General features: G+C 42.9%; 1 protein-coding gene across 6 annotated transcripts in view; it reads left to right on the forward strand.

The window, feature by feature from the left end:
* Positions 1–15,433, forward strand: part of EHBP1 (EH domain binding protein 1) — a 733,557-nt gene that overhangs the window by 677,945 nt on the left and 40,179 nt on the right. For 5 of the 6 annotated variants that reach the window (XM_073628177.1, XM_073628181.1, XM_073628179.1 and 2 more), the window contains 2 exons: positions 8,003–8,102; positions 9,975–10,048. In XM_073628177.1, coding sequence (XP_073484278.1) covers positions 8,003–8,102; positions 9,975–10,048 — 174 coding nt within the window. Of the gene's footprint in view, positions 1–8,002; positions 8,107–9,974; positions 10,049–15,433 lie in introns of those variants that run through there. The other variant, XR_012243991.1, reaches the window with a different exon arrangement.

The following is a 15,433-nucleotide window of genomic DNA, read 5'->3' on the forward strand; positions in this document are numbered from 1 at the left end:
AGCCTTCTTTCTCTGTCTTCTCTCCCCCCGCATGCTGCTGCAGCCCAGCAGAGCAGAGCGAAGGGAGGATCCGCCCATCGCCCCGCCCACCCGTTCTTTCGAGAAATGCCCCATCGAATAGTGCCCGGGCTGAAGGGTGCATGCACCGTACGTGACATCACAACAGCTGATTTTACCATCTGCTGTTGTGACGGCGAAACCGCGCAGGCGCACAATAGCCAACAGAATTTTTTTTTTCTGTCAGATTGTGCCCCGCGCTCCCGTGGCAAGTTCATGTCCATGATGGGTGGATTTCTACATGTTGTGGGCGGATTTATGGGCACTTTGGGGCAGAATTAGATGGCCAGTGCTGCAAAAAAATAAAACTTTGTGATATTCCGCCCCAAAGTGCCCATAAATCCGCCCACAAGAAATGTAGAAATCCGCCCATCACAGTTTTGTTTTGCAGCACTGGACATGTAATTCCGCCCCCAAGTGCCCATAAATCCTCCCACAACGTGTAGAAATCCGCCCATCATGGACATGAACTCGCCATGGAAGTGCAGGGGAGCGCGGGGCACAATCTGACAGAAAAAAAAATTCTGTCGGCTATTGTGCGCCTGTGCCAACTTGCCGTCACAACAGCTGATGGTAAAATCAGCTGTTGTGATGTTATGTACGGCGCATGCATTGCGCATGCGCCGTTGGTCCCGGGCACTATTTGATGGGAGGCATTTCTCCACAGAACCCCTGGACAAACTGTGCATGCACCAGACGTAATACAACAGCTGATTTTACGATCAGCTGTTGTGTCGGCGAGACGGTGCCTGCGCACAATAGCTGACTGAAGACATTTTTCACTCAGATTGTGCCGAGGCACGTTCGTGTAGGTGAGGGGAAGAAATTTAACATGAAAGGGAAGGATGTTTTCGTTGATGGCCACTGCTGCAAAGATGGGGGAAGAATTTTAAACGTTTAGCTAGCTAAATAGGCCCTCCAGGAAGAATAGCAGATAAAGATTGGTTTAGCAGATTTGTTTGGGCATCGTTAAAAATTCCGCCCCCATCTTTGCAGCACTGGCCATCATTGAAAACATCCGTGCCCTTCATGTTAAATTTCGCCCCTCACCTACATGAACACTCCTCGGCAGCGTGGCTGAAAAATGTCTTCAGTCAGCTATTGTGCGAGGCGCCGTCTCGCTGACACAACAGCTGATTGTAAAATCAGCTGTTGTGCTATTACGTACGGTGCACGCGCCGTTCGTCCCGGGCACTATTCGATAGCGGGCACTTCTCGACAGAACACTGGCCCCAGATCCAGGGTCCTGCTACCACCTCAGGGCGGAAGATTGTGGCGTTCTCAGGGTGCCCTGCCATTAGGCCTGTGATGAAGCCAGGGCCTGACGGGAGGGAGGACTCGGGAGGCAGAAGATCAGGCCACCAGCTGACTGCCAGGAGGAGAGGTAAGTGAGCCATCACAAAGAGGCTGAGCAAAGTCCTTATTTGCGTTACTGGGGTTGAAATTTGTGAAGAGGGTGTATTTGTGGAGTGGGTGGGGGTGGGTGGTATTTGTGGAGTGTAAGGGGGGATATTTGTGAATTGGAGTGTTGGGGGGGGGTTATTTGTGAATTGTAGGGGGTAATGCTGGGGTTTAATATTGCGTCCCCTGACACCAGTGCTGGGGTTTAATATTGCGTCCCCCATTGTGGCCCTCAGGTAATTTGAGTTTGAGACCCCTGCTTTAAAGAATAGTAGTCTAAACAAAAAGTTTGCTTCTATGAACAAAGCTGTTTAGATCTGTAAGATGCACATTATAATCAAATCACTTGCTCTTAACTGGAATTGTTGTCTCTGCCAGCCCTGCTTTAATATTTTTTTTTTTTTTTGGGGGGGGGTCATGCTTTCCTTGTTCCCACACCCATATTTGACATGCTGTGAAGGAGGGGCTTTATTATGCATAAGAATGTATTTGTTCATCAGTATCCTAAAGCATGTAATTTTGAATATCATATTTATTTGAAGGTAGTTAGTATTTATTAGTGGTGAGAAAGGGGCTGCTTACGGAAATGTGTTGCCATCCAAAAATTTCCACTGGTTCAACATGCTGATCACTTATTTTATTTTCATCCTTCTTTTAGCTTATATTTACTCAGTCCATAAGTCCACATTTTCTTGGAGTCTTAGCCAAACATCAGTGACATGCTTTAGTCCAGTCTTTTCCGATTTATCCCATATTTATCCCATATTTACAAAGAGATCTGACCGGGTGTTTTAACATTCATTAAGTCCGCCATCCTTCATCTGCGGTTTTACTGAAGAACATTTTCATAGATGACAGATTATACATTTTGATTAACCCCAGAGCCCAAGTATATAGCAAATAGCTTGTTAAATCAAGTATTGTCCAGGGAAGCCATCTGTTTGTCTAGTATTGAGAGCCTTTTCTTATCTGTTATTAGTTATTGACAAAACATTATCAGGCAGGATTTCATGCCTTTCCCCCCAGCTTTGGAATACCGAGGGAGTAAAGCAAGAGAGCGGTATTGCTTTATATTTATAGGCTGCACATACGCTGGTACTGATGATGCAGATAAAACGCTGCAGAGGAAAATTGTCTGGATATCTGTATACAAAGGATTGTGTCTACAACACTGAACATATAAATTAAGTGTCCTACAGAATATTACATCCTCCACCTCTGCTGTAAGCATCTCCTATTTAGTTGTTTGCACACCCGAGATTTTCAGTGTTAGCATCTATGTTTACTTTTTGTTTTGAAATCCTTCTTCAAGTATATTAGGCTTATCTATTTGCTCTGTGTTCTATAAGCCCATAGATATATCGTTATATATATATAAAGGGCCCATAAATTTCACTTTGCAAAGAAAACCCAATCCTGTTTAAGGAAAATAAAACAAAAATAATTTTTTCTTACACATGATTGGATGATGAAAGTCAGCAGAACTTCACCCCTTTTTTCTAAGCTCTGGGGAAAACTACCTTTCAAAGTGCAACTGACCTTGCAAAATGAACGTCTTTGATGAATCAACCCCTATGTGTGTGTTGTGTCATATGACACTCTCCCTGCTTTATCCATTTTTGAGGGATGTCGTCAGCCAGCTGAGGTTACATTTGTGTCCCAGAAGTCTGCATGGGATTTGGGGTGCTGTCTGAATGAATGAATGAATGACTTGTATAGCGCTGTAAATGCGAACTGAATCGCCTCAATGCGCTTGGTCCATCCTGTGGGTCCAGCTTGTTAGAAGAGGTAGATCTTCAGTTTCTTCCTGAAGGTCTGATGGTTTTCTTCCATACGAATGTTGGTCGGTAGAGTGTTCCATAGCCGTGGTCCTTGGACTGCGAATGTTCGTTCTCCCTTCGATTTGTAGTGGGATTTGGAAAAGTGGAGGAGGTTTTGGTAGGTTGATCGAAGACTGTGATTAGGTACGTAGCGTTTTATTTTCTCGCATAGGTATTGAGGCGCGTTTCCATGAAGGCATTTGTGGGTGAGGGAAAGGGTCTTGAATGTGATCTGATCCTTTATGGTTAGCCAATGTAGGCTCCTCAGGGATGGGGAAATGGATTCCCAGGGTTTTTTCCTGTTATCAGTCTTGCTGCGGTGTTTTGGATGAGTTGTAGGCGTGCAATCTGGTATTTGGGTAGTCCGGTGTAGAGGGAGTTTGCGTAGTCGAGTCGGGAGTTAATGATAGTTCCAACTACTGCCGCTTTGTCCTCTTTTGGAATGAAGGAGATAAGTCTGCAGAGCAGGCGAAGAGGATGGTGAGATCCGCTGACTACTGATCCAATTTGTGCATCCATTGACATTTCTGAGTAAAAAATGACTCCAAGACTTTTCACTTGGGGCGATGGTCTGTCCAAAGATGGTGGGCGGTGTCCAAGGGTTCTTGTTTTTTGTATTTTGGTTTGCGTGTAGTAGAAGAAGCTCTGTTTTGGATCCGTTGAGTTTGAGGTAGCTAGTGGTCATCCAGTCATCTGCGTGTACAGCAGAGGTCTGCGTGTACTCTGTCCTCTGCTGAAGCATACCCAAATAACAACAAGTGAAAATTACATATTCACATACAAAAAGCTCAAAAAGACACTCTGGGTGCGAAAGATAACCATGTGTCTGCACAGTATTCTGTGTTTCAGCCAGTTTGAAGTGTATTTCCACTTTTCTAGCCAAATCGGGATAACTCCTACTTCATATTTGTTACAATTTTCCTAATCACATAGCATAACTTATTTTTTTTTTAATGTAAAAACCACAGCAAAACTTTTTTTTAGATGCTCTTTTCTGGAAACTCCAGCATGGACAAACCCTACTAGATCTGAACACTGCTGTGCCTAAAACCAGGTACACACTATGGGCTGCACAAAAAACAACTGTCCACCCTAGCCGGAGCCGCTGTACTAACCATGCGAGGTTAGTCCAGCGATCTCCCCTGCTGAGCTGTGGTGATCCCAACCCCCCACCAGTATACTCCGATCAGCGCTCTCATAAAAGAAAAACAACTATTGAAGCTGGATGAATTGGGCATTGGGCAGGGCTTAGCCAAAGAAAGCTGTCTGTGTAGGTAATACAGTCCACCAATAACAGTGAATGTCTCTGGAGATGTGAGATCTGGTGTTTGACGGCTGCTGGCTCTGAAAAAAGCTACTCTGCAAGTACATGGAAACAGAAGAGAAGAGCAGCGCCACCTAAGTGCGGCAGTACTAAAACGTTTATTGGCAAGCATAAATGAAGCAACTCAGTGTTGCACGTACATCAACGCATGTGGTAAAATAAGAGTTCATCCACTCAGTGTAGGCGTGGGCAGCCATTGGTTTCGGCGGCACCGGTGGCTCCCAGCGATTCCTAGACACTCGGGTGCACATGGAGCTGGCCGCTGACGTCACATCAGGGTCGGGGTGGTGCGCGCGTTAGGAGCATGCGTGCTTCTTCATCGGGCAATTTAGAGGGGACATCTTAAAAGAGGTAGAAATAGGAGCTGAAGCTGATGGGAGTGCCTAAGCTGTGCCACGGTAACAGCTCAATGCTGAGGGACTAAACTGCATACTATGGAGTTGAAGGAATGTTAATGAGAAAATATATAGTTGGAAAAAGTAATACAAAAAAAGAAAATAATAGATAAATCTGAGAAATTGGTTGAAAAAGAAAAATATATATATAAAAAATATAAATATAAGGAGATAAAAAATATAAAAAATGGAGAAAAAATAAAAATAACAAATTGATAAAAAAGTAATAAGAACTGACACTGGCTGAATCAAAGGATAATTACAGTGACCCAATATTTGGTGGCACATCAATTAACCGGCAGATTAGGAGAAACAATAAAGAGTGGTACAAGGAACTATAGGAGTATACATGGATGAACTATAAAAATGATGATGACATATTGAGTAATTACACAATATGAGATCTTATAACAATGGCTGCCCACACCTACACTGCAGCGCATCCTCCCATTGAACAGATAAACTCTTATTTTACCACATGCGTTTATGTACCTGCAACATTGTGAGTTGCTTCATTTATACTTGCCAATAAACGGTTTAGTACTGCTGCACTTAGATGGCGCTACTCTTCTCTGTTTCCACGATCAGCGCTCTCTGCCATTGACTGAGAGCGCTGATCGGGAGTCTGTCGGCTGCTGGTTTTCCAGCATGCACGTCCGACAGAAGCCGGCTAGATCAACATACACAAGGGCAGAAATGTGGCTGTTTTTTTTTTTTTTTTTTTTTTTTGAACTGGCAAATGTCTCCCAACATTCTGCCTGTGTGTATGCGGGGCTTGACAAAGGGTTAAAAATGTAGAAGCTGAACTTTTTCATTGTATGTTAATGAGAGGAAGATCATCCTGTTCTCAGCCTTTCTATTGGGACAGACTCTCACTGAACTTTTTGAGAAATGCTTGCAGTTAGCCATGATACATTATGCTAAGAAGCATCTAAAAGGTAAGAAATATTCAAATTTGACTGCAAAAGTGAAAATACACTTTAAAGGTAAAAGATGCTTAGCGTGACCTAACACTTAAAAGCTGTCAGCCTTGTTTTATCCTTTAGAAGCTGCTGAGGAACTGAGTATGATGCATAGCTCAGCATCTGCTCTCGGGATGAAGCTCTTCTGCATCCACCCCTTCCTCAAGTGCACCCCTGTTTATTGATTTGAGAGGCTTAGGGTATTGCAGTTAGGCATCAGGGGTGATGTTAGATTTTGCGATATGGGGGTCAGATTTTAAGGCTTGAGACAGGTGTTGCATATTGAGTCACACCACATTGTTTTGAAAGATAAAATAAGGTACTAAAGCATCTCATGCTTCCCTTTGTCAAGCTCACATAAAATAACTTTATCGCTAACTGCTTATAATATAACTAAAACCACCCTTTAATATAGGGGTGTCAAACTCCCTTTCTTTGTGGGCCGCATTAGAAGTATGGTTGCCCTAAAAGGGCTGGTTGTATCTGGGGGTGTGATGCATAAAAAGTGCTTGGTTCAAGAGTACATTACATACAGAGTGCAGAACTCAGGATTATACTATGTGCAGAGTACAGATCCCAGGAGTGCGCTGTATACAGAGTGCAGGGTTCAGGAGTGCACTATGCATAGAGTGCAGGGTTCAGGAGTGCATTACGTACAAAGTTCAGGGATGTGCTGTGTACAGAGTGCAGGGTTTAGGGGTACGCTATGCACAGTGTGCAACGCCAACCCCCTTCGCCGACGCTTCTTTGCATCTCTCTCCTACCTTGCCTGGCTCTAGTACCTCCTTTTGTAGGCTGCTTTGCCTCACCTTACAGGGAGCGGAAGCGGAGGGTGAAAGTTCGAGGTGGCACATTCCTGCAGCAAAACTGGGTGCGTGAGTGCCACATGACAAGGCCCGGAGAGCCGGATTTGGTTTGCGGGCCTTGTGTTTGATATATGTGCTTTAAAGGATAAAAAAAATACCTACCAGACAGCAGTGTCCTAAAACTTTGCAGTATAGCTAATCTCTAGCTGCTTCTGGTATCTCATAACTGAAGAAAAAAAAAATGTAATGTGGCAAAGATGGAAGCTCTGTATTCATGTCTGCCATGGCAGTAACTGCCTGAAATTCTCTAGTTCCCCATCTATCACCCCCCCCCCTCTTCCCCCCCCCCCTCTTCCCCCCCACCCCCTCTTCCCCCCCACCTTTGCTTTTTCTATCCTTTCTTCCGTTGCTGCGTAATTGAGGCATGAATAGACCTGTTGCCACCAAAAGATTTCTTACATATTGCTAGCACTCTTTGGAGATGCATCCTATGCTTGTTCCTGTACTATATTTTTAATCAACCGTATGTACTGTCATCCTTAAATAAAGAATTAAAAAGAAGAGTTCCTGATTGATGGTGGTTGTGGACAACACAGACAGTTCTTCCTTCATGCATATTTTATGAATGAGACCCAGTGCAGGCCGTTATATCTTTTGGTGTTGGAGCTTTGTGACTTTATCTCATTAGCAATTCAGACCTGAACAATGTAACTAAATTGTGGTTTATTTATTGTAAACATAAGCTTTTCGAGCTGTATATCTGCTGCAGAGTCCTAGGACAGTAAAAAAACACAGAGAATGCATTGTTCCATCTGTTAAGATTGTACTGTTCAAAGTATTAGCGAAGGGATGTTAAACAAAACACTCTTGTGAGAAGACTTTGATAGAATGAGATATGCCCACATGCTAGTTCTGGGGTAGCGTCTTCTCTGTTATGAAGCTTAATAGGTAAAGTGTCACTGGAGCAAAGCTAGTATGTGGTCCATGAATGGCTGCTTCCATCGCACAAACAGCCTAAAGTTGCCATGGTAAACCACATGAAAGCTCATAGGACTAAAGTAGTCCGTAAACACATCTTTCAAAACCTGCACCATTGAGGAACCGGTAAAGAGTCTCTTTTTCCCTCCTTTATCACACTAATATGTTTTATACTTACTAGTAAAGTACAAGGGCACTTTAAAATGTGCAAACCTTGCAGGCCTAAGGGTAATAATTACATTGTTATGTATTATTTCAGGTCTGTACACAGAGGAAGAGGAGACACTGATGCAGGAATGGTTCATGCTTGTGAACAAGAAAAATGCCCTGATTCGGAGAATGAACCAGCTTTCCCTCCTGTAAGTATATCGTTCATTTCTCTTTCATGAAACAATGCAGCTTATCCCATATGCACAGCAGTTTCAGCACCCCGGCATAACTGATGTCTACCTGGGAGGCTTTCTGCCCTCCAGTGATGTTGGCGCCAGACAGACGTTGTTTGGCCCTTTGAATTTATACTTTGATTGACACAAGTAAGCGTAAGTAGGTTGATGATTCTGCGGCTGCACCCGTCACTCTACCTGTGTATCTCTGGGAAACTAAAACTCACTCCGACAACGTCAGTTCCACCTTTCATTGTTACTAGTTATTTCCTGTTCGGTTAGACACTCAGGAGCTGGATTATCACAAGCTACTAACAACCATTGGTGACCTAGTAACTTTCCTGCTAGCTAAGTTAGGACATGTTTGGGAAGCGTGAGATTGACCCTCGAAGGGGGGGATTAACAGCAGGAGAAAGTAAAATCTGCAGAAATGATTGAAGATTATTTACTTTGCATTGTAAATGAATGTATGTATATGTGAAGAGAGCTCAATAGATAGATCGATACCCTAAGCTGTAAAGTAGAATGATAGAAGAGAGGTCACAGAAGACTTTCATGGTCAAATAGACACATTACCTCATAGTCCTATGCTTTTATAAATGTCATGGGCTCTATTTTGACCTATAATATCATTACAGATCATGATTCACAGATTGAACAAACATTATTGCTGAGGTTATACAATATATCAGTGTACCCTCTTTTTAATTGGCATTTGCTGCCGCAGGAAGAATAAAAGGGCAAGGACTGAAAAGGATTGTGATTCACGACCTGTCATCTGGCCAGAGCATCGGCTTGTATGCATGTACATGCAAGCATGTATGCAATCTGTGGCCTGTCAGGGGATCCTTCGTTCATTCACTAGACATGGCACTTAGCAAATGTCAATGAAGTAAAAGTTGCACATTTCTTCAAGACACAAAATTCATTCTTCTTTATTTTTTTACTGAAAAAGTAAGCACTCTTTCTTTCACCATCATAAACGCTGACTATAAATTGCAGCATGGAAGGACATTACCATGAATCGTGTGACATACTTTCCCAAAATGTTTTTTTTTTGTTTTTATGCAGGTGTGACGTCTGCATTCTCAATATATGGATATATGTTATAGCCACTATACTATATATTTATGGCAGCCTTTTCTTTTGTATGCTCCAAACTGACTCAGTAGGGTTGATTTACCAAAGGAGCAGAGCATGTTGACTTTGCAAAGTGAATAAGGTGAAGCTGTGTTCACTTTGATTACCCAATCGTGAGGAAGGAATATTTAAAAAAACAGGGTTTTTTCATGCGCATGAGTTGTCATAGCTTCTCCGTTTCCACTAAGCTAAATGAACATTCACTTTGTAAAGTTAAAATTCACTTCACTTAGAAAATGAGGTGCAGCTGTACTGACTTAAATCATCCAATTGTGTGCAGGGGAAAAAAAATCTACTTTTTTTTTTTGTTAGGATTTTCCTTACGTCTGCTTAGGTATTCTTTGCAGCGTGAGTTTTCACTTCTCTACACCTCATTCACTAGGCTAAGTGAAACTTCCTTTTGTAAAGTGAAAGTGCTTTACTAATTCAACCTCACTAGCTCATTAGGAATGTTTAAATAATATTGACTTCTAATATGGTAGTTAGTATGTAATGATTTCATAACAACGCCATATTTACTGCAGCCAATGCAGAGGCTCCTCTTGGTTTGTGTATCATTTGTGTGAAGTGGCTTAATGCATTAGAGAAAAGTCAGTTATGAGTTCCCTAAATCAATGTTCACTAAAGGTCCCTTTAAGTGTTTAATGATTTAGTAATTAACATATTGATGAACTTAGTGTTTTTTCTTCTCTCTCAACTTGCCTATAGGGAAAAAGAACATGACCTAGAGAGACGATTTGAGCTACTGAATAGAGAGTTGCGAGCCATGCTTGCGATAGAAGGTAAGATGCAATGAGAGAGGGGAAATTAACATTTTCAGTGCCTTATTTAATGAGTCTTCAAATACATAAGTACAGATGCACTGTTTTCCTCAGCAAATGTTCAGTTTATATTGCACAGATCAGCATGCGATCAACACATAACAGTAATCATTGAGGATTTGTTCCTTTCTAATGATTAATAATCTTGAGGATCATTTGCGATGTAAAGCCCGCAATGATACGTGGTGTTTGTATTCACATCCAGTAGAGTTCAGGAGGCGCTCTGCCATCTGCTAGTATTCTGCTGCTGAGCCCCAAACATCCCCTGAATGCTGAAAGATGTCAGCTGCTCCATATTGACCTCTCAGTCTGTCAGTGGGTAATTTCTTCTTTCACCTGATAAGGTTCCTGATCCATATTCAATCAATTGTAATTAGTTTGAGGGACTTTCATGGATGCTGAAAGATTGTATGAAATAAATGGCGCAATATACAGTATGTCAGGAAAGGAGATGAAGAGTCAATGCACTCTCATAGACAAATGCTGCAGGCTGTCATTATGCCACATTCCACTTTCCCATCTGTGAACACAGTGACGTTTTTTGGCCCAGGTGTGGCCTTTAGCCAGTCTGAAATGTAACTTTAGTTAACGCAAACCCGTGCTTAATCTATCCAGTGCAAAACAGGTTCATTGCACTTGCCTCCCTCCCTAGAATCACATAATTTCTTAATTCTGCCACAATTCTGTTCAGCTGCCAGGAGAATGCCCAGTACGTCAGGGTATAGGGGGGTCATGAGACCCACTACACATTACAGAACTAGACCAAAATACAAGTGCTGACACAAGGTTAGAGTCCAAAGCTCTGCACAGTCTGGATTCACCTGCTTCCAACAGCTGAACATAGAGGTGAAAAAATGAAGAAATAGTGAGTATGTGATTCATGGAAGAGAGGACTAAAGCAACCCCTCTACTTTGCTCTGCATGAGAAAAACACCAATTTAAGCAGTAAACAAATAAGTGAATAAGAAGGACAGAGGGTAAACAAGGTGCTTGAAGTTATACAGTACATGTTTTAGTGTAATTTGGAAAAAAAATACTTTTAAAGTGATCTTTGCAGAGGCTCACTCCATGTCCAACAGCTGTGTCTCCTGGTAAGTTTAAAGTGGTTGTAAAGGCAGAAGGTTTTATATCTTAATGCATTCTATGCATTAAGATAAAAAGCCTTCTGTGTGCAGCAGTCCGCCTCAGCCCCCCTAATACTTAACTGAGCCCCATTTTGATCCAGCGATGTTGCACGAGAGACTCGACTGTCCTCATTGGCAGAGACAGCAGCAAAGCGCCATTGGCTCCCGCTGCTTTCAATCAAAGTCAGCGAGCCCATGAAGAGACAGGTGGGACGGGGCAGGGCCACGGCTCTGTCTGAATGGACACAGGGAGCTATGGCTCAGTTCGGGTGCCCCCATAGCAAGCTGCTTGCTGTTAGGACACTCAACAGGAGGAAGGGGCCAGGAGCACCAAAGAGGGACCTGAGAAGAGGAGGATCTTGGCTGCTCTTTGCAAAACCATTACACAGAGCAGGTTTGTTATTTTTAACCACTCCATACCGGGCCTATTCTGGCACTCCTCTCCTACATGTAAAAATCATATTTTTTTTGCTAGATAATTACTCAGAGCCCCCAAACAGTTTTTTTTTTTTTTTTTTTTTTTTAGTAGACACCCTAGGGAATAAAATGGCGGTCGTTGCAACTTTTTATCTTACACGGAATTTGCGCAACAATTTTTTAAACTTAGGATCTATAAAAAACTAAAACAACTAAATGGGACTTTAAATGAGAACGCATGGCAACTATCGCCCAGCGCCTCCATCCCTGGCAATTTGATAAATAAAAAAGAGAGAAGGGTGGGACTTTAAATGAAGTTTGCATCCCTGGAGGTGACACGATACAAATGAAGGCGGACAGTACTCAGAATATTAAGGCTATGAACATACAAACCATTGTAAAATCGGTATTGAGCAATCACTGATTTATTGTACAGAGTTAACGGTAATAATGGTATTCACACAGTAAAATAGTGACAGAATAGATACATAGTTTAAAACATATACAATATATACCAGTGATAATGATAGCATAGTATATTGATATCAAGGTTGGTTCATGCTGTACATATGGTAAAAAGCAATTCACTTTCATTGAAGCGTGTCTCCTTGGTGGGAAAGATAACTGTAGTTATTGATACAGTCCAATTGGTAAAAAGAACAGTTGGTAGTGTTGAAAGGTAGGAATGATAAGGCATCTATTGGCTCTACGCGTTTCGTGGCAACTGCCACTCATCAGGAGCAAAAATGAGAGAAATGTCTAGGTATAGAAACACATAATTAGTTTGTGTAAAGTAAACAACGGATTGAGTTATGTAGGGAGAGGAGAAAGGGGGGGAGGGGGATTGTCCCCATTTACCACGAACACTTACAATAGTGCCAATGAGACTGGACATGGGTATGGAGGGCCGAAATCCGGCCGGGCAACAAACATCAGTCCCGGGAGCTGAGGTGGATAAACCCAACCAAGGATGGATATCAGGGGGAAACAGAATACCTAGGGGGTGGATAAGCAGAATGTGTGAAAAGTGAGGTGCAGAAATGGTGGATAAATATAAGAAAATGTAGGGGCGGGGGAGAGGGGTAAAAATAATTATAACATTTATATAATAATAACAATTATATAATACAATAAACTGGTGGGTAAAATAAAATGGTGATAAGGTAAATAAGTATTTGGAAAAAAAGTAATAAAAATGAAGTGTGAAGGCTGTGAATGTAACAGAAGGGTATAGGAAGGTGGGGTCCAGTGAGATACCTAGAGGTAACGAAATGACTTGTTTGATAGTAATGGGGTAGTGTAGAAAAATAGGAGGTTAAACAGAGAGCCCCAAGGATGGGCAAAGGTCATAGCACCAAAGGGAAATGGGAATAGAAAAAGATTATATAGGAACGTGGAAAGATAGTGAGGGAAGTTGGTAGATATACCTGGAAGCTTAATAAAGCTGGTGAGGTGAAATGGTTCCTCGTGGTGATGGATTCCAAGCCCTGAGGGAGACTAACTGACCCCGAGGGAGTATATATACTCCACTTGGATGGTTGGTGTCCACCAACGGCACGCTAAAACAGCCTCAAGGAGAGGGAAAGTTGGCGCCAGAAAGCAAAAGGGGCGGGACCCACCCGACCCCGTCTAGCGCCAATCACCTCATGAGAGGCGTCAGATGGAAAGGTGGCGTCAACACGCCAGCGTCATTGGAAGCGACGCAGCGTGAACGGCGTCACCGGCGTGACGTCGATGCGCAATTGGGCGTCCCCCCGATCCCTAAACAACCCCCTAAGGGGAGAGGGGAAAGGGGCGGGCCCCAGGAGCGCATCGCAGCTCCCGGAACTGGGCACGTCCCGGCCTGGAGACGGCCCAAGACACAACCATAGCCCAGCAATCATAAAGCAGCACAAGAGTGAACATAACAATAGTGGTAATTCTAAAATGTCTAAACTGCTCTGCACCTATAGTAAACATATAACTCAATGTACATGGTAGACACAAAGGTGTTTGAATAGCTAGACATCTGGTTAAATGTAACAATGGACAGTACCATTATAAGAATAATAAATAAAGATAGGGCGCAAAACTTCCATCCCTGTTATGTATACACATAGGATCTATAAAAAACTAAAACAACTAAGTTTTTTAAACTTGTTTTTTTTGGGAAAAAAAACTGTTTCATATTTTAAAAAATAAGAAAACAGTAAAGTTAGCCCAAATTTTTTTATATAATGTGAAAGATGATGTTACGCCGAATAAATAGATACCCAACATGCCACGCTTTAAAATTGCGCACACTCGTGGAATGACGCCAAACTTCGGTACTTAAAAATCTCCATAGGCGACACTTTAAAATGTTTTACAGGTTGCATGTTTGGTTACAGAAGAGGTCTAGTGCTAGAATTGTTACTCGCGCTCTAACGCACGCGGCAATACCTCATGTGTGGTTTGAACAGTGTTTACATATGTGGGCGGGACTTATGCGTGCGTTCGCTTCTGAGCGTGAGCTACCGGGGAGAGGGGTGTTTTAAATTTTTTTTTTTTTTAACTTTTACATTTTTTTTTTTGATCACTTTTATTCCTATTACGAGGAATGTTAACATCCCTTGTAATAGGAATTGTTCGTGACAGGTCCTCTTTATGGAGAGATGCGGGGTCAATAAGACCCCACATCTCTCCTCCAGGCTGGAAAGCATGAGATCCGAAAAAAAATACACGATCTCATGCTTACCAGCCGCGACCGAGGCTTTGTTTACATCCACGGCCCGGATGTGATATCATAACGTTACGCCCGGGCCTCCGATGGTCATAGAGATGACTGGTGACCATCTGGTAACCGGAAATCTATATGGTCGTCATCCGGCGGCGGGCGATTCTTCCTCCGGGTCCACAATGGCACAGGAGAGCCCGGAGAAGCACTGGATGGTGGCGGGAGGGGGGGATGTCCCCTCCCATCGCCTGTAAGAGCGATCAAGCGGCGGAACCGCCACTATGATCATTCTTATGGTGCACAGAATCGCCAGGTGAAAACAAGGCTGCAGGCATCTTTCAGATATTCCCACTGAAATGCAAAGACGTCATAGGACGTCTTTGGGCGGGAAGTGGTTAACAAAAAAAAAAATTAGACTTTAGTATCATTTTAATAATGAATATGAGCTGCTGTTTCTTCAATAGTAGCTTGAGGTCTTGAAGCAAATGAGGAGTCTGCACTGATTGCATATATAGTAGGCTAGATCAGCGGTCCCCAATCCCCGGGCCCTGGACCTGTTAGGAACCAAGCCGCACAGCAGGAGGTGAGTGGCAAGCGAGCAAAGCTTCATCTATATTTACAGTCACTCCCCATAGCTTGCAATCCCACCTGAGCTCCGCCTCCTGCCAGATCTGCGGCAGCATTAGATTCTCATAGGAGTGTGAACCCTACTGTAAACTCACATGTGGGGGATTTAGGTTGCGTGCTCCTTATGAGAATCTAATGCCTGATGAACTGAGGTGTAGCTGAGGCGGTGATGTTAGCACTGTTAGCAGCAAATACAGATTATCATTAGCAGAGAGGTTTGACTGCACAGAAAACATAATAAATCTATTGCTTGCAGACTCCTATCAAAACACTATCAGTGAGTGGCAAGTGACAGTTAAGCTGCATCTGGTGACGGGCTTTATAGTGGCAAGTGGGCAACTTACTTCAATTGTAAAGCTGCATATGGTGCATCCCATTTCCCCCAGATGGGACCGTCTAGTTGCAGAAAAACAAGGTCAGGGCTCCCACTCATTCTGCATTATGGAGTTGTATAATTATTTCATTATATATTACAATGTAATA

Source organism: Aquarana catesbeiana, linkage group LG04 (genome assembly GCF_042186555.1).
Source record: "Aquarana catesbeiana isolate 2022-GZ linkage group LG04, ASM4218655v1, whole genome shotgun sequence".
Classification (NCBI taxonomy): Eukaryota; Metazoa; Chordata; class Amphibia; order Anura; family Ranidae; genus Aquarana; species Aquarana catesbeiana.